The 19,028-nt window shown below is 42.7% G+C and overlaps 1 protein-coding gene across 1 annotated transcript in view; it reads left to right on the top strand.

The window, feature by feature from the left end:
• The first annotated feature begins 3,710 nt into the window (after positions 1-3,710).
• Positions 3,711-19,028, top strand: part of GNL2 (guanine nucleotide binding protein-like 2 (nucleolar)) — a 23,343-nt gene continuing 8,025 nt past the window's right edge. Inside the window, exons 1-10 of the mRNA XM_004678810.1 lie at positions 3,711-3,915; positions 5,467-5,551; positions 6,448-6,542; positions 8,122-8,261; positions 10,778-10,962; positions 13,020-13,086; positions 13,949-14,107; positions 14,635-14,748; positions 18,085-18,213; positions 18,873-18,977. Coding sequence (XP_004678867.1) covers positions 3,852-3,915; positions 5,467-5,551; positions 6,448-6,542; positions 8,122-8,261; positions 10,778-10,962; positions 13,020-13,086; positions 13,949-14,107; positions 14,635-14,748; positions 18,085-18,213; positions 18,873-18,977 — 1,143 coding nt within the window. The 5' untranslated portion in view covers positions 3,711-3,851. The remainder of the gene's footprint in view (positions 3,916-5,466; positions 5,552-6,447; positions 6,543-8,121; positions 8,262-10,777; positions 10,963-13,019; positions 13,087-13,948; positions 14,108-14,634; positions 14,749-18,084; positions 18,214-18,872; positions 18,978-19,028) is intronic.

The following is a 19,028-nucleotide window of genomic DNA, read 5'->3' as shown; positions in this document are numbered from 1 at the left end:
CTGTCGAAGCCCAGGACCAACGACTTCCTTTGTTGCCTTTGACAAATGAAACAAAACCCCTGAGGACATACTTTGAGCGTGCCCCTGTTCTTCCCAGGTCTCAGAGCCTCTGCATAGGGGCTAGAAAACTCTTCACATGGAGATGCTGGCATTCCAGGAGTCTAACTCCTGGCCCCAACAGGCCAGGGTCAGTTCATCCTGGATTTGCTGGAGGAGAGACACAGGAGACAGAGTAGGGAAGCCTCTGCTCTCAGGCTGGGGAGAATAAGCCCACAAGCTGGCACTAATTAAGAGCTAATGTGCCTTACAATGGAGCATTGCCAAAGGATAACGACCCTCGGGCTGCAGCATAAATATTGAGGCATTTGAGGCAGGGCCAAGACATATATTTTCAGAGTACATTAGACAGTGTGGCAGCCTTCCTCACACTGGCTCTGCTGAGAAAAGTGAGGGCATTTCAGACAGGTGGGGAAGGATCTAGGTCTTTCTTACTAGGATTGCCTTCTGCTCTGCTGGCTAGAGAGACCCAGGGCAACTTTTGGGAAGACTTTGCTTTTGAAGCCTCCGACTTCTGCGTCTACAAGGATCTCTTCAGAATCTGGTTACAGCGGTGTGATCCTCTGTCCCCACCCCACCTCCCAGAGATTCTGATTTCAGCAGCACTGCAGTAGAACCCAGGAGTCTGCATTTTTGACTGGTTTCCCACGTCCTGCTGATTCTGGTTATCCCCAGAACATGCTTTGAAACCTGCTACTGTCAAAGCTACTGCTACTTGGCCATTAGAGCCCACTGAGAATGTTTCTGCAGAATAACGTGAAATAGAAGTGCTCTGCTTCTTATGAAAACACTGTTCTTTCCTACTGGAACTTGGCACAGACTTTTATTCAGAAAGGTGGCACTTCCAGCCACTTCCTGTTGGGGGCTTTCTCTTCGCACAAACCTGGGGTTACTAGGAGCAAAACTGAAGTGCGGAGCTAGCCACGGGTCTGGAGGAAAGCATCCTATCGGCCTGGTGATCCATGTCTGCAAAGATTTCATGAACCGTAGTTCATATGTTGGCGCTGCAGTCTTTCAGAGTGAATATGTCTGTTTCAAAACAGAGGAATTGAAGACCTGAAGGTATGTCCTGTATGTATCTGCTTGCTTTGGTCACTGCACCATCAAGAAGATGAGAGAAAAGCACTCACTGCATTACAATTACAATTGTGGTAAGCAGGGCAGGCAAACCAAACTAATAATTTTAGCTTGACTGACTTTGATCATATTTACTATTGACAGGTAGAACTGAGATTGGTTGTTAGAATCAGCAAATACTGTTATAAAAAGGATTGATGGCTCAGATTATAAAAATAGATAGAAATCTCACATGATAAACGCAAGCCGAGTAGAACAGGAGAGAAACAACCCACCATATCATCTGGGAAAATGAAACTCCTTGGCAAGACTTCACAACAGCCTGATTCAAAATTTCATAATGAAATTATGTCCCTGATCAAAGCCTGGATGAGCTCATAGGCTGATTTTTGCCATTCGTGTTTATTCTGGTTTGAACCAAACTGAGGCATCAGAAACACATTATCCTAGTCTTCTCTCTGGGAGTGGGCTATTGCACCGTCACTGGGGGGGCCAGAGGGACAATGTGAGGCTGAAAGGGGAGACCTTTGGAACCTCATTGGGCATGAAGTTGCTTCTAATCAGCTCCCAGAAACTCCCTCCCATACCATGTGGGGTCAGGGCCTTTCTAGCAAAGTTGTGCTTAATCGCATGATACTTGCCCTTGGGGTAAAAAAAAAAAAAAGTGATTCTCAAGGGAAAGAAATTTCCCCCCTTGCCTAGGACGTGGCCTGCTTTTGCTCTAGAAAGAATGTTTTGGGGTTTGTTTGTTTCAAATTCAAAGAAATAAGGACTCAATCATCCCTCCACAATTAGAGCACCTCACTTTCTACCCAATTGTTTGTTTTTATAGGATGAGCTATATATACCACAGACTGGAATTCATTGTCCTCCCACTTAAGCACCCCTTCTCTGGTCTACCCCAGCAGTGGTGGACACTGCCTGAAAATTTGAGGTGCCAAAAAAGAGGGAGGGCTTTTTGGTGGAAACACAGTATCTAGAGATTTTACTTTGACTTCCAGAAACAGACATTGCAGGGCCTTGCCATGATCTTCCCTGTCTTAAGGCAACAGGCATTTCCATTGGGCTATTGACTAATGTGCATATCCTCTTAACATTTATTTGTTGATTTGGTGATGGGAAGCCCACCGGAATTACAACTGAGATGGAAAAAGTCACAAAATATAGTGAAAATAAAGCATTATTAAAAAAAAGTTTATTTGTTGAAGCTCTGAAATGTGATAGTATTTGGAGCTAAGACCTTCATTTGGAGCTAAAACCTTCAGGAGGCAATTAGCTTTAGATGAGGTGTGGGGAACCCACAATGTGATTAGTGCCCTCATAAGAAAAGGAGATCAGAGGCTTCCCCTTCTCTCCAACATGTGAGGACATAGCGAGAAGGAGAATATCTGCAGGCCAGGTAGAGAATTCTTACCAGGAACCCAACCCTGCTGGCAAATTGAACTTGAACTGCCCAGGCTTCAGAACTATGAAGCTAAGTCCCCTGGTCTATGGTATTTTGTTTCAGCAGACTGAGCTAAGATACCATTTATGCATCCCTTAATTCAGGGAATACTTATTGAGTCCTTACTATGTTTAAAAAACTGCTCTAAGTCTTACAGCTACAGCAGTGAACAAATGCAAGTTCTCTCTGCTTTCAAGAAATTTACACTCTAGTTTTAGGGAAGCAACCCATAAACCTTTAGTAAGATCATTTCCACCAGTGATGAATGCCATGAAGTAAATACAGTAACATAATAAGTGCAGATGGGAGGGGAAATACTGGTTTAGACAGATTAGACAGGAAAGATTGCACCCAGTAGGAAGAGCTGCTAGATAAAATGCAGGATGCACAGTTAAATTTAAATTTTAGAAAATAGTGGGGAAAACCTAGTAGAAGTGTATTCCAAATATTGCATATGACATACTTAAAACTCCAAAGGCTTATCGCTAAAATTATCTGAAATTCAACCTTAACTGGGCATCCTGTATTTTCACTTGCTAAATCTTGCAACCCAGTAGGTGACATTTGAATTGAGAATTGAATGACCAGAAGGAACTAGCTATGCAAACATTTGGGAAAGAGTGATTCAGGCAGAGAGAACATCCAGTGTAAATGTCAGAAAAACCAGAGGGAGGGAAGTACAAATGAGGTCAGATAAGTATACAGAGGCCAGATCATGTAGAGTTCCGTAGGGATGACAAGAAAGTTGAGTCTCTGTATCTCTGTCTTTGTCTCTCTCTGTCCTTTAAGAGTCATAATCCACTGGCGTTTCAAGAAAAAAGGTGACAATGTATTTGGTTGCTGTATAGTCAACTACTTTTGGAAGGGCTTAGAGGAAAAATTCGGGAAATAATTTAAGTTTGTATCGTTGGTCTGCGAAGAGGCTTCTATGTTTGCAGGTGGACCCATTTAGGAGCTGTGCGCAACGCATCTAGGGTAACAGGCGGTTGCTAAGGGGCAGCTTGCGGGTTGCTAACGAGGAGGGGGCGGGGCCCTGGCGCGCAGCACCGCCTTCGCGGCCCGCTCGGGGGCGGAGCCAGAAATACTCGTCGCGCGTTCGCAGGAAGTCAAGCGGGGAAGGAGGGGTGAGGAGCGCAAGCGGAAGTGACGCGAGCTTCTGCACACGTGGTCCTGCGTGGTTCACGCGGTTTTCTTGTGCCGGGCCTGGGAAGTTAAGCGTTCGTTTCCCCCTCGTAGACCCGACCTAGCGCTGCGGTCTTGTCCGGTCGACAAGATGGTGAAGCCCAAGTATAAAGGACGGAGCACCATCAACCCCTCCAGGGCCAGCACAAACCCCGGTACTGGCGGCGAAGTCGCGAAGGGTGGAGCTTACAGGAAACTTGGGGGAGGGGAGGAGACCGCTGAGGCGAGGAGAGGGCCGCGGGAGGGAGGAGACACTCCCGGGTGGCATTGCCTTGCGTGACCTCGAGCGGAGAGATGAGGAGGAACGTGAAGGGAGATGGCGGTTTTTTAATCGGAGCGATACTGACATCTCATGCACGCCTGTCAGGCCGAGGTGCCAGGCTGCGGTGCCAGGCTGGGGGTCCAGCGTCAGGGAAAGTGAACACCTGGTCTGGCAGCTTTGGGCGCCTCCAGGTGTGAGATGGGGAGGCTCTGAGTTGGAAGGAGCAGTTAAACTTGCCCTTTGTATTTCTGTGTAGTTTAGGTGTTAAAGCCTCTTTCCCATGTATTTCATCATGTGTGATTACAACCTGCCAATTCTGCGAATTGCCAGAAACAAATTAGATAAAAACATTAAAAAAAGAAAGAGATTGTAGATTTGCCTCTTGGAGTCTTCCCATTTTGACCCTACAGATAAACAAATAGGTCTTTTCACTAAAGATAGGTATGAGTATTGTTGTAGTTCCAGCTAAAGAATGAACAAGATAGCCTTTGGGGGAGTCCCTTCAACTTGGGTTCAGTTAATAAAACCTGGGTTTTTTTAAAGTGGTTTAAAGGTTTTGACCACTGTAATTCTTGTGGAATGTTTCCTGGATTACTGAGGAATTAGTCAATTTGTGTTTATTGGAATCTTAGAATGTTAACCCTGAAAAGCCTCTTAGAGAACCTGGTAGAGGTGAAGTGACTGAGCCAAAAGCTGGGAAGAAGCTTGTCACAGGTGGCAGTTGGTCATAGAGCTGCTAAACCTGTGATTTCAGCCTGTTTCCTACAGCAGCATTTGTAGATGTAGGTGATTTGAAGGATCCTAAAATGAAAAGTTAGGTTCCTGTTACCATACTATTTGTCCTCTTATTTGTCTCATAGATGTGAGGCCAGAATTACTACCTGTTTTTGAGGGTTAAACAAAAATCAAGTATTAGGAAATTAAAACACTTATTATATATTAGGAACACTTCCACGCCAAAATTGTAGCCTCCTTGGTGTCTTGCACGTAGCGAACACTCATAGGAGACCAGAGGCAGGCATCTTAGTGAAGAGCACAGATTGAATGCTTTGTCCAAATTCTGATGCTGCCATTTCGTAACTGAGTGACCTTGAGCAAGGTGTCTGGCCGCTGAATGTTTCTTGGCCTAGAGAATGGGACTAACACATGGCCTCTTGTGGGATTATTGTGTGGGTTGCGCGAGGCGACACCTGTCATGTGGACGGCCCAGTGTCATTATTGGTATTCATTGCAAACACAGACTGAGGATCAATGATGAGGGAAGCTTTCTCATATCACAGAGCTCCCAGTAATTTGTTGTAGCAACAGAGGGAGAAATTAGAGATTTTGCAGTGAAGGCGGCTGCTTGCCTATTTTGAGTGAACTAGTTGATGTTTTTGAAGCAGAGACCATCAGTAGACTTGTTGGTTATTAGAGAGTGTACTGTCACATCTGTGTTTCCTAGATCGAGTCCAGGGCGCTGGAGGCCAAAACATGAGGGACCGGGCCACAATTCGGCGCCTGAATATGTACAGGCAAAAGGAGCGCAGGTGAGCACTGGGCGCTGTTGTCCTCTGCCCTCTTTCATGCCCTTGACTTTTAACTGTTTCCACCTCCATTTCCCCCAAGTAAGGAAATCGTTGTATATGATAGATAGTAAACTACTAGTTAAAGACATGGGGTGTGGGTAGTGAGGGAGTGATTGCGTCACAACACTCTGCAGTGACAGGTTTTGTTCCCTGCGTCAGCCTCCGTGAGTGGTACACTAAAATTTCAATTTAAATACTTGTCGGGGGAATCTGATTTTCTTTAACAGGATATATAGGACTAATCATGAAAGGAACTAGAAAAATTGTTTTTGAACTTTCGATCACACATTGTGGCACTTGGAAACGCATCACAGCTCTGAGCTCTGAGGCAGCCTCTACCATAGGACTTGCTGAGTGAGGCATTTTGCGAGCTGGTCTTAATTTGTTTGGTAATTAGATTCTCCATCCGTTCTAAAAGATGTGCCTAAAACACAAACGTCAATGAACTTAATCTGCCTTAGTCACCTACTTTGCAGTTTGTTTTAAAATTTTGAGCTCCAGCATAAATCTTCCCCTACTTAAAATTCATTTAAAACAGCCTTCAAATAATTGCCCAAAAAACTCAATATGTGATGTTTAAAAAAGCAAACAAACAGTAAACAGATTTTTAAACATCAGCATTATTTGTTATTCATCTAGCAGAAATCATTATGTGCTCTGTTGCAAGAGGTTAAATGGCTTTTGGGCAATCTGTTTCAAATGTAGAAGTACTTTTTGTTTACTGAAATCTGTATTTCATGATCATTTAAAAGCCAAAAAAAAAAAAGGTCCTTTTGATGGAAAGGGTATTCTGTAAAACAGACTTTGCTCTTGCCTTTCGTCTGTCGTCAACCAAATCTGTTATTTCCTCAATTTAGGAACAGTCGTGGTAAAGTGATTAAGCCTCTGCAATATCAATCAACAGTGGCTTCTGGCACAGTGGCGAGAGTGGAGCCAAATATTAAATGGTTTGGTGAGTATTATCATTTGTTTGTTACTTTTGCTTGAGAAAATGTGTGCTGCATGGAAAAGAGCAGAAGGTTCAGGTGTCTAAAAGGCAAGAGTTTTAGAGTGAGTGGAACTGGCAAGGATTGTGTGAAAAGGGACAAAGCACCATAGTGGAAAAAGTGCTGTGAAAAGTGGTGGTGGTGGGTTTCATGAATTCCTTCTTTATTGAAATAAACTTGTCAGTTGTCAGTGGACCCAATTAAGCTGGGAAGACCTAACTTAATGACTAGTATTCAAAAACCTGGGAACTCGTGTCTCTTAGTTTCTGGTTCCCTAGAGAGATCACTGTATGAGAGGCACTTTGGAGGTTTGTGTCTTGAGCCTAAAAGAGTAAGTGCAGTAGCCTGAAGTTCCACTGGAGTACTTTTTCTTAATGAGGTTGTATTTGAACTGAGTGACAGTGAAAGAATCTTGTTGGTCCTACTGAGGGAAGAGTAGATTATCCCCAGACACTGCTCCAACCCAATCAGGAAAACAGAGCACCTTCCTTTGGAGACTCCATCTTTATTTCCAGGTGGATCTGTGGTCTCAGCCTTTCCCTGAGCCATTGCTAGATGTGGGGAGTGCCCTAAATGGTCACACCCCATTATTTGCCTGGTGCTTGAGCTCTGTGCATGGTAGCAGATTCCGACTACCTCTGACTATATCTTTCTCCTTTTGGTGAGATTCCTCCTGGGAAAAGGCAGCACAGTGCAGTTTAGATGCTTCTTAGATGTCTAGGTCCTGTAATGCTAGATCCAGACTGCCTGGGCTAGAATCCTAGTTCTGCCATTTTTGTGACCATGGGCAAATGAGTCTGTCTTTTCATTAACTTCCTCAAATATAAAAGGATAAACACGGTACTTGTCTCCTAGGAATGTGTTGGTAATCCATTGTGCGAGCACCTGGACAGTGCTGGAGCAGTGCCTGACACTAGTAGTACAGTAACTGCTTTAACTGCTGTCACCATTGCCATTGTCATAGTTGTTACCTCGGGTGTTGTGTTTGTACAACGTCATATGTTCTTCAGGATCTTTTACTTACAAGGTGTTCTCCAGGTAGTGTTAATTGGCTTTATTTTTGCTCCCTTGAATGGATTTATTGGTTAATTTAGAATTTAATAGTCTCTTCACACCCTCATGATCCTAAAAACAGTAATTGATTTTTAGATCCTGTGCTTTTGATTTTCTCTACACATACTTGCTGAGCAGCTGTTAGAAATCTCCAGATGTCTTTGCCACATCTAGCAGAAGTAGAGCATTTGTCAAACCTCGATTGCATTCAGTGTTCTTTTTCACTTTCATCCAGTCAGGAAATTGGACTTGTGAAGCTGTTGAAACCCTTTGTGTATCTGGATTGGTGGATTAGTTCACAGTACATTAGTTCACAGTGCAAGAGGCAGGGTTTTTTTTTTGCGTCTTAAGTTTGCAAGTGACTACATGAGATGGATGTATCAGGTGTCTAGTGAGGAGGGTAATATCTTGCCTTTACTGTGTCTTTGGGAAAATGGATGCAGAAACAGAAAGGAGTCACTCATTAAATGGCAACATTCTTCTGTAAAACAGGAAACACACGTGTGATTAAGCAGTCATCATTACAAAAATTTCAAGAGGAAATGGACACAGTTATGAAGGATCCTTATAAAGTTGTCATGAAGCAAAGCAAGTTACCCATGTCTCTTCTCCACGATCGAATCCGGCCACACGTAAGGAGGCTGTCTTTGGCTGTGGAATTTCTTAGGCAAACTCCTTGCAGGTCCCTTTCTAACTGGTCTTTTCTTTCCCCCCATAGTGAATAGTTAACTTCAAATAGAACTGACTAACTTTCCGAGGCTTCTTTTACCTTGAGCATGAGAGTCATGTTCCATCTAGGAGATGCAGTGGTATTGTGGGTCAAAGCCTTGCTTCGGGAGTGAGATCTGAATTTTAATTTTTGCCCTGCCCCTTTCTATGGCCTTCCATCTCTCCATAAGCTTTCACTTCCCTGACTGTAAAGACAACCCTCTTCTTTGATTGGATGCAGATGAAGCATCTGTAACGCGCCTGGCACTTCATGAGTGCCTGGCAGGCCAGCTGATGTGTGTGTGCTAAGTAGCTGACAGCTCGTACAGATAGCATTTAAATTTTTGTTTGATTTGGGCAAGCCTGTTGCATGCCATCAAACTTTAGGGAAATGAATATTTAGGATTGGGTCAGTAGGAAGGAGACCTTTGTTGTGTACATTCAGTGTCTGAGACTCGTGGAGACCTCTGAAAGAGTGCTGGTCAGCCTGGTTGGTCACCACTGAAGTTGGAAGGACAGTGGGGACTGAATCTAGCTTGAGTGGAATGAGTTTCACATGGACCTAAAGACATGGCCTAGTGTTTGCCTGCACATTTTTACTTGTGTGGAATAATAATTCCCAGAAGTGTAGCAGTACATAAGCTTCAGTTCCAGTATAAGGAGGGGAAGAAAGCATTGACATGCATACATGGATTAAACAGTTCAAAGAAAAGTGTTTACTTGCAGAACAAAATAAAAACCAAGGCCTGGTTATTGCCTCAGGTTTTGTCAATTACGCTTTGTTTTATGACGGACTAGAAGAATGGCACCTATTAGTGGAGTGACTGTTTTCTTTCAGGGAAACACATGAGTGTAATTCACGAACCACAGACAAGTTGCTCATTTCCCTTGTTCTCTTTGTCTGTTCTCCCTAAAGCTATCTTTTAACAAACTATTGAATCCTGTTTATGAGAAGAACAGAGAGGTTCTATTATGGATTTATTGCTTTGTTGCCCATTCCAGTTGTTCGATGCTTCTAAAATTTAGTTCTTAAATATCTGACATGTAGAGTGAAAGATCTACAGCTGCCACAGTTAGCTTGTCTTTTGATACAGGTAGTACTTAGAGTAATCAGTGAGTTTTCTGTTTTGAACCTGAAAAGCAGTACCACTTTTATTAATGTGAAATAGAATTGGTAAGATTATTGCATGATGGCATTAAATCAGATAAACTACTAGCTTGTGCATTCAGCTTTATGTGCATTATAATTCATGTATTTCTGTAGCCAGGTAATACAATTACAGTAACATTTTGTTGTGTACTTTATTAAACACTACATTTTACTGCATTGTACTTATTAGTGTATAGATTTGTACGCACAAAACCATGTTACTGCACTTTACAGGTTAATTAGATTTTTAAGGATAATCTTGATCATAATTTTTCCTGGTTTACATTAAAACCCATGTCAAATGCAACCCTTCTGTTTGGGGGATGTTTCTCAATTGGGGTTAGCAATAAGAGAGATGAGTTTGAGAATCTGAAAAAATATTAGTTTAGGGATCTTGAGACGTTAGGAGGAAGGCAGGGTACCTGTCTAAGTTCAGGGACTGCAGGGATTGTTCCAGCATCCAGTGCTTAGTAGCTGGTGCTTTCGGAGGAGTCTGGACTGAGGCATTGAGGGGTGATATTTTGAGGATATTTTCTGCCGGCTGTTAATGTTCTGTTACGTGATAGATCCAAACTCAAATTTTGACTTTTATCCTGCTTCAAAAATTCCTATGCCTGTAACTCCTTTACAGGCACATCAAGTTCTAGTTAGTATCAGGTTGCTTTTATCACATCTAAACTATTATTTTGGACTTTTGCTAGATGCTTTTCATCTGAAGACTTTCCATGTGCATTTAATAAAAACGTTACCTAAATTAGGGAAAATGTTATCTGAAACTAAAATGCATCTTACAAAACAAGCAATTCCTTTTAGCCATGAAAGAAATTAACTTCCAAGAAAAAGTTGGCATTTACAGTTGGCTTAAAAAAAAACACAAATTTGAGTATGATTGTCCTTGACAAAATCTGTGAATTTGGCGAATTTTATGCACTTGTTTGAAAGCTCAAAAAAATGGTCAGAAAAGATAAGTTAGTTTTCATTATTGTGGCCTTAATTACATTTGACCAGAGTCTATGATAAATGAAGTAAAGCGGTTTTTGGCAAATCTTACACAGCTGTTCATATTTGCTTTGAATAGTTGATATTTGTATTATTTTTGTACCTCTCCAAGGAGGCTTACAGAACTCCGAGAGGGAAGCAAGTGCTACATTTCTGATGTGGAACCAGGCTGCACCCATGTTGTACTTTTGATGTATGTTGAACTTGGGAAAGATAAAAGTAGGATGCCTCTTCTAACTTTTGCTTTTTTCTGTGTGCTTAGTCTTGCCTGTAATTCTCTTTTCTCTTTAGAACTCAAAGGTGCACATTCTTGATACTGAAAGCTTTGAAACTACATTTGGCCCCAAGTCACAGAGGAAGAGACCAAATTTATTCGCAAGTGATGTGCAGTCTCTTGTAGAAAATGCAGAAATGTCCACTGAGAGCTATGACCAGGGCAAGGATCGTGATTTGGTAACTGAAGACACCGGTGTGAGGTACAGTTTCATGGTCCATGCAGATCGCCTCATCTGTGCAATGTAACATTTCTTTTATGTGTATTTTGTCTACCTGAAACTTGATGATAAAACTCATAGATGGAGTGTTTCCCTTCTCTTCTAACTGGTGAAATTGGGGCCCGACTGAAAAATATTTTTTAAATATTTTAAGATTTGAAGTTTATTTATATAGGTCTCTCATCCCTCATCCCTAAGGTAAACGTTTCTTCATGATAATAGCAGCATATCCTACCATAAATTAGAAAATGCAGCAGAAAGAAAATGAGAATTCAGAGTCAGTGCTACTCCCTAAGTATTGTGTCAATATCTTGGCGAATATCAGGCTTTCTTACCCAGAAATCTCTGGAGTTTATGATGGTCTTTGGGGTGTCTGAGACCTTGAAAGATAATATGGAAAATCTCTGTATAAAGGATTTGGGGTTTTGTTGTTTGTTGCTTTTGTTTTGCGTTATTTTGGGAGAGGGGGCCAAGAAGCAGCCGTAACTTTCCTCATATTCTCCTGAGTCCATATCCGAAAAAAGATTGAGTCATCCACTGTTGCATACTTCTCCACTTCCTTACAATGTTTTTATTTAAAAATATAATGCCTTGGACTATATTTTAATTTGCTGTTTAATATATATTCCTAAATTATTAAGAATATATTTCCTTGTTGGTATTAACAAAAGTATAATGCTTAACATCAAAGTTGAATTATTGTGGCCGTTTCCATTGTTGAATTTTTTACCCTGTTCAGTTTTTCCTTATCGTGAACAATGCGAGTGTAAGACAACGTGACTAAATCTTTCCCATTCTTAATTAATACCCAAAGATGATTTTACAGTGAAATTACAATATCAAGGGGTGTCAGTTGCTTTGATGGCCAGCCCTCTGGAACAGGTTACTAGTTCTTCCCACCGGCAGTGCTGGGCAACTCCATTCCCTCATGTGTCTCTCAGATGCTCTCTTAGTTAGCAAGAGGCATTGTTCCCACTGTGTGATGCCTCCTCAGAGAGTTGGCAGTCTGGCTTCAGCTTTGGACCGCCTAGAACAAATGTCAAGCCCTTTGAGGCCAGGCAAAAGGGGGCAGCTAGTTTATTTTCGGAGTTGAACTTTCTAAGTGACTTTGTTGTCTTTTGTTAATTTGAATTTTGACTCTGAAAGATACAATAGGTGATAAGGGATGGGGGAGACAAAACTCTGTTTTGAAACATCTTTGAAAGGGCTGCAGAGTGGCCTAGGAGTTAAGTGTCAGCACTCCCACCTCTGTGGCCCGAGTTTGACCCCCCCGCCAGGGAGCTGACCCACATGGCGCAGCACACCTCTCCTGTCTCGCTCGCTGTGTGTTTTAGTGGATCTGCCTCTTCTGCTCCCCACTGTGTCTCAGCCGAGTCCTCTCACCCCCCACACCTCTGGCCTGTACCCCAGTTCTTGTATGTGTAAATGAATAATTACATCTTTTAAAAAAAAAAAAGCCACACATCTTTGAGACTCAGTCTCAAACAGAATCTCAACCTTATCACAAAAATGGGAGCTAGGGAGTATAGATTATAGGGCTGGTTCACCAACTTCTTTTCATAATTTTCAATGACAGTAATGTTAAATGTATTCTTATAGTTCTACAACCATCAGCACTGTCCACCTCCAAAATCCATTCACAGATCCTAAACTAAAACTCTCTGTCCATGTACCCACCCGGCCCCTGAAGCCACCATTCTGTTTTTCTCCCTCACAGGCATTTGGCTACACTTAAGAATAGTGCAGAATATAAGAATATAAATGCAGCCAGATAGCACTTATCCTATGGTGTCTATGGCTTACTTCACTAGCCTAATGTCTTCAGGGTTATCTGTGTGGTAACATGTCAGTACTTGAACCCTACTGTGTATATGTACACCTCATTTTTTAAGCCATTCATCTGTCAGGTATTTGGATACAATCACTTTGGTCCATTTCTGACTAGTTTCGATACCCTTTTCCTTTGGTATAGGGTTGATTTTTCTCTGAAATATCCTCTTTACTTGCTTAATTGTTCATTTGGGTGCTTTCTTATTTAGAAATGAAGCCCAAGAAGAGATCTATAAAAAGGGACAATCCAAAAGAATCTGGGGGGAGCTCTACAAGGTGAGACTTGAAATTCTCTCTGAGTGGCTCCTTTGGTTTTCATAATTTTGTATGAGGTAACGGATTTTGATGTATTGGAATTCTGTCAGATTAAGTTACAAACTCCACTGCCCCTTCTGTCCACTTCCTCACAAAGGAACCAAGATTGGTGTAGCCATACACGTACTACCATTGTTCTGAATAACTGCAGTGCATTTTAAAAATTACTTATATATAGTCGTAAGAGTTACAGACATTCATATATCCTGTCATCATGTTGCTAAGATGCTGTTCCTGCCTAGATTTCTCATACATGTTAGAGCTGAGAATTTTTAGTCTGTAAAGCCTAGACCCCTCATTGCATAGATGAGAACACATGCCAGGAAGGTTGACTAGATTACCCGACTCACCCAGTGCTTAGTAGAAGTGGATGTGTGTCCTTTCACTGGTCCTGTCCTTTCACTGGTGCCATTTTATGTCCACATACCAATAATACTTGGTAACAAACACCTTCAAGCATAATCACATAATTAAACCATTACACATTAAGAAATTAGTACTATGAGAGCAAATCAAATTTTTTAGTTTTGTGTAAGAGACACAAAACCTGTGCCAGAAACTTAGAAGTCTAAGAAGTAAATGGCTGACTGGTAGTGCAGTACTCATGAAATGAGGAGTTCCCCTAAACTGGTTGTGCTATTTGAAATTCAAGTTCCAAATGCCCGCAGAATGAAAAACTGGAATTAAGGTCAGTGGCACTGAGATGGGCTACAGCCTGCTTCCTCATGAGACTTTTTAAAGTTGCCAATTATTTTCCCTAAGTTCCTGCTTTCATTTTGCACTTGCACTGTAGCAAATGACACTTGTCTCTTTGAATTTGCAGGTGATAGATTCATCAGATGTTGTAGTTCAAGTTCTCGATGCTAGAGATCCAATGGGTACCCGTTCCCCTCACATTGAGACTTACTTGAAAAAGGAAAAACCCTGGAAACACCTCATTTTTGTTCTTAACAAATGCGACCTTGTTCCAACCTGGGCAACAGTAAGTACATTTGCTGATCCAAAGCCAATCACCAAGGTGCTCCACTCCTGCAGGATTTGATATACCTATAAATAGATCGGTTCCATGATTGAGACTTTTGAAGTGTTTCCTTGCGAGACTGTAGTCATTGGATGTTCTTTTTGAAAACAGAACTGACATGCGCTTTGTTGATGAAGGGCAGAGCTACCTTTACCCTGTGATGGCTGAGGAGGGACAGCTGCTGTGCCCCCCACATGGGTGCTGTCAGCCCTCAGTAGACAGCTGCCCCCCACGGTCTGTTTCACATTATGGTACATTAATTGCATTAGTAGCATTGAAGGCATTTTTCGAATATTGTTTTGTATTTATAAGACAAAAGACAAAGCATTAACTGTCACATTGAATAAAACATTTCAAAGAATTATAGCTAACATTTTCCTTACACAATTGCTCTTTGAATCAGTCCTGTAATTCAAACTCTGGTACTTCCCTGTATTGTAAATAAACATGTCACAATTTACCAGCATCTTTTCTTTTTCTCCCTTCAGAAGCGATGGGTTGCCATCCTCTCCCAGGATTATCCAACACTTGCCTTTCACGCAAGTCTCACCAACCCTTTTGGCAAAGGAGCATTTATTCAACTTCTGCGGCAGTTTGGAAAGGTATTGAAACCTGGATATGGGTTTGTGTAAGAATTTCTCTTAATCATTGCAGGTCAGAAAACTTGACCAGTGTCACTTCCCACATCATCCTGATGAGAAACGTGTGTTCTGGAGATTCAGAAACTCAGAGCCTGCAGGCTATAAGGGATTCTGGAAATTGTCTAGTCCAGCCTTTACTTCCCTGGCCAACTTTGCTTGCCTTTCTGCCACCCCCCTGCATGTGGGGGTTCATCCTCTCCTGGAGGATGAAGCCTCTTCCGCACACTGTGTTCTTCACGCTGGGTTTTCAAGGCCTGCAGTCCTCCACCCTCCAGCCTGTGCAGTTTCTGCCCTCTCTGCTTGGAGGGCACCCTGCCAAGATCCAGCTCAGAGCTTTAGTCAGATGCCAGTCCTGCAGGGAAGTCCTAAAAGCAGACCAGCCCTGCACATGTTCTCAGAGCTTCGTGTCCTGTCCCCAACCTTGTGTTTATCACTTCGACCTGGCTTCTAACAACAGACAATGTCCTCTGCCTCACCCCTCCCCACTGCCCAGAAGCAAACACAAGCTCTTCCAACTCTTGGCCCTTTCTCTTATTTTCTCCTGTATTTTTAATGTATGCTATGAGTCTGTCCTTTGACCACCACAGTGATCCCCACCCCCATCAAGTTTTAGATAGTAGGTTTCTGCCATGGAAAGTGAGTATTAGGTTTCTTATGGCCATCCTCCCTTCCCTCTATCTTCCTGGTGTTGTTAGACAACAGTGTTTGACGGAAATATTTTTCATTCAGTGTTTGCATTATTACAACTATAAAATACTAATCTCAGCGGGTCCACACAGTACTATTACTGTAATTCTTTTCTGATAGAACCTTCTTTTCTTTGTTGTTAATTGGCTCCGCTTTATCTGTATTTGTCACTGACATGCCACAGATCCACGGGGAGGGTGGGCCGTGGTGGACTGTGCCAGGGTGCCCACGTTCAGCCCTGGTGCTGCCTCCACCTCCCTTCCAGTTGGGACTGACACTACAGCAGCTTCCTCATGGGATTTCCTGTCAGTATCGTTTGAGAATTGTGTGCCTTTTTCCTGTGTTGGAAGCTTTTCTTTCTTGGTTTACTCCTTTGTTTTGAAGGAACATTTTTTGAGAACTGGCATTCTGGAAATACTTTTTTTTTTTTAAAGATATATTTATGAGGGCCCTCCCTGGTGGCGCAGCGGGTTAGAGCACAGCAATGAGAAGCTAAAGCCGCTTCTGCATGAGTTCGATTCCTGCTTGCCCCGGAGGTGACCACATGGCGTGGCAGACCTCTCCTGACCCGCCCGCTGCTCCCCTCAGCAGTGTACTTCGTCAATCTGCCTGTTCTGCTCCCTACTCTGTCTCTGGTGAAGCCTCTCGCCACCCCTGAGCCTCTGGCCTGTACCCCAGTTCTGTATATACAAATAAATAAATCTTAAAAAAAAATATATATATATATTTATGAATACAAGAGCTGGGGTGTAGGTGAGAGGTACGGGGGAGGGGGTGATGGTGAGTGGATTCACCAGAGACAGTGGGCAGTATAACAGGTGGATTGATTGCAACACACTGCTGAGGGGAGCAGCGGGTGAGACAGAAGAGGTCTGCTGCGCCATGTGGCTCAGCTCCTGGCCAGGCATCGAACTCAGACCGCAGTGGCTGCGGATAGCTTCTTAATGTGGAGCCTTAATCCATTGGCCACTAGAGAGACCCCTCTAAAAATATTCTATCCTCATCATTTCTTCAAAGAATGTCACTTTTTGTCCTCAAGTGACCAAAAAGTTTCCATACAAACATTTCACAGATGTGTTTTCAGATGGTCTTTCATTGTTGGCAAATTACCATTGATGGGACTTTCAGTGTGATGTTACCTTACATTAATTGTTGGAGACCTTCCCTTCCTCTCTGTATCTCTGTTTTTGTTCAGGAATTTGGCACTATCACCTGGTTTATTTCTTGAATATTGGTCTTTCCGTATTTCAGTACTTTCTGGTGGTTTCCTTGCCTACCTGTTCTACACAAGTTTTGTTTGCCTGTCACTTTTAGTGTCTTAATTTCTGGAAGCTTGCTTCTCCCTGAGCTGCCTTTCCTAGCCCTCTTGCAGCCTGTTGTCTCATGGATCTGTATCTTCTCTCACAGAGAGTGAGGGTAGTGGTGTTGTGAAATTTCCCCTATACATTGACTCTGCTTTTCTACTACAATCTTACTTCCAATGTCTGATTTTTCTTTGGTCTCCATTTATGTTTAAGACTAACCCACTGAAAAAAAAGGCAGCAGGAGTTTTATGTAATGATTGGCTAGTTGATGATAGATTCATAGTAAGATGTTTGGATAGAAACTCCAGCATCTTGCTAGATGACACCCTCGATGTCGGTATCTCTTCAACCTTCAAACTTTTCCAGAGATGAGTCTTTCTGATCTTCAGCTTGGGCGAGTATATAAGCCTGACAGCCAAGGTTCTGGGAACTCTGTGGAATACGGGGGTAGGGGACCTCACTAGTCAATATTTAGACTGAAATTAATTGCCCTGGGCACACTTACCTTCAGCTACTATTACATCTGTGCAAAGGAACCTTGACGCAACATTACTGCTTTTTTTTCTTCTTCTTCAGATATACAGGGTTTAAAAAATCATGATCCCCTGAGTAAGGCTCTGGGGTGGAGAAGTTGGTTAATACCACGTTTCTATTATCTAATCTCAACTCTTTCTTTGGTATTGTATGTTTGGTTCCATGGGTTGATATGTGTGGATTCTGACTGGCATTTGGGGAAGGAGTGGGGCAGGCATGGAGGTTTAGCCTGCCATCCTTCGTCAGAAATCCTGTCCATGTGTGGATGCCCTTTTGGAGCAAGCCAACCTCCGCCTCCTGGAGCTTTTCACCCAGTCACCTAACTTTTGTGGTTGTTTTTTTGTTTTGTTTTGTATTTTTGGCAATGAAAATACAAAATGTGTAAAGAAAGGGGAGGGATGGGTCATGGGATTGCCAACTAGTGCACTGTGAAGGTTCTCTTCCCTGAAGACATTTTATCAGTGGATCCTGTTCTTCTAAATTGGTGACTAACAAGCTGTTTCTTCCTCTGTTTCTCGACCTACGTATTTTAAACCTTAAAACATTCAGGGATAATTTCACATGAGTGACTGAGGAGATGACTCATCTCTGACTTACTAATAAGTGTATGTATCCGGCCCGCTCCAACTGTGTAGGTGTTGTGTTTAGACTTTAAGTCAAGTTCTAGCAACAGTTCTGCTCTGTGGTCTTTATATTAGAAAAGTAACACACCTGACCTGTTTGTCCAAAGGCGTATTCGTGACTGCATATATGTGATGTGTTTTCTGAGTAGTTGCACACTGACAAGAAGCAGATCAGCGTTGGGTTCATTGGCTATCCAAATGTGGGCAAGAGCTCTGTGATAAACACATTACGCTCCAAGAAAGTCTGCAACGTGGCTCCCATTGCAGGTGAAACAAAGGTAAGGCTACCTCAAGGCATCTTCTTTACCTCTACCTATTTTCTTTTCATGGGGGGGTTACTTAAGGTGATCATTCCTATCTGCTATTCATTTCCATCTCTTGAATGAAGACCAGCACTGGGAGTTTGTTTCTGCCCATTTTGGTAAGACTAAGAGTACTTAATATGCCACTGTGTAGCTTTGCAATGATTTGGTAAGTGCCGTTTATATTTGTCTGTTTTAAGTTGTCACTTTGATCTTTTACTTTGACAGACAAAACTGGCCCAAGAATATTTGATATTTAAGAACTAAATAAAACTCAAATGTTAAGGGTACATTTTATCACTTGGGGCTCAAGCCTGGAACACAGAGCTTTGGGGGACAGCAAGTAGTTCTGTTGAAAGGACGAGAGGCCACACAGTATCAAGCTGCCAAGTGAACTTTTAAAAATGAAGCTGAGTGTCACTGCCTGCTACCACACAGCCCTGTGCGCTCAGAGCTGACATCCCCGAGCCACTGGAAGCTGGTTTATCCTCAGAGAGACTTCATAGCTTGCTGAGAGGGTGCTGCTCTTTGACTCCCCTTCCCCACTCTTAGCTTCATGAGTATCAGAGGTTTGTGAAAGTAGACTGTGGTGCTGAACGGGGGTAGTAGCCTCAGGCTTCCTTCCTTCCTGGTAGGTCTGGCAGTATATCACCTTGATGCGGAGGATATTCCTCATCGACTGCCCAGGCGTGGTCTATCCCTCTGAGGACTCCGAGACAGACATCGTCCTGAAAGGAGTTGTGAGTTGTTCAGTCCTGAGATGCTCTTTGTTTTCCTGGGGTTGGGGCGGA

Source organism: Condylura cristata, unplaced genomic scaffold (assembly GCF_000260355.1).
Source record: "Condylura cristata isolate star-nosed mole 26May11 unplaced genomic scaffold, ConCri1.0 scaffold00008, whole genome shotgun sequence".
In the NCBI taxonomy this organism is placed as follows: Eukaryota; Metazoa; Chordata; class Mammalia; order Eulipotyphla; family Talpidae; genus Condylura; species Condylura cristata.
Note: the sequence above shows the minus strand (reverse complement) of the source record. Positions and strands in the feature narration are given on the sequence as shown.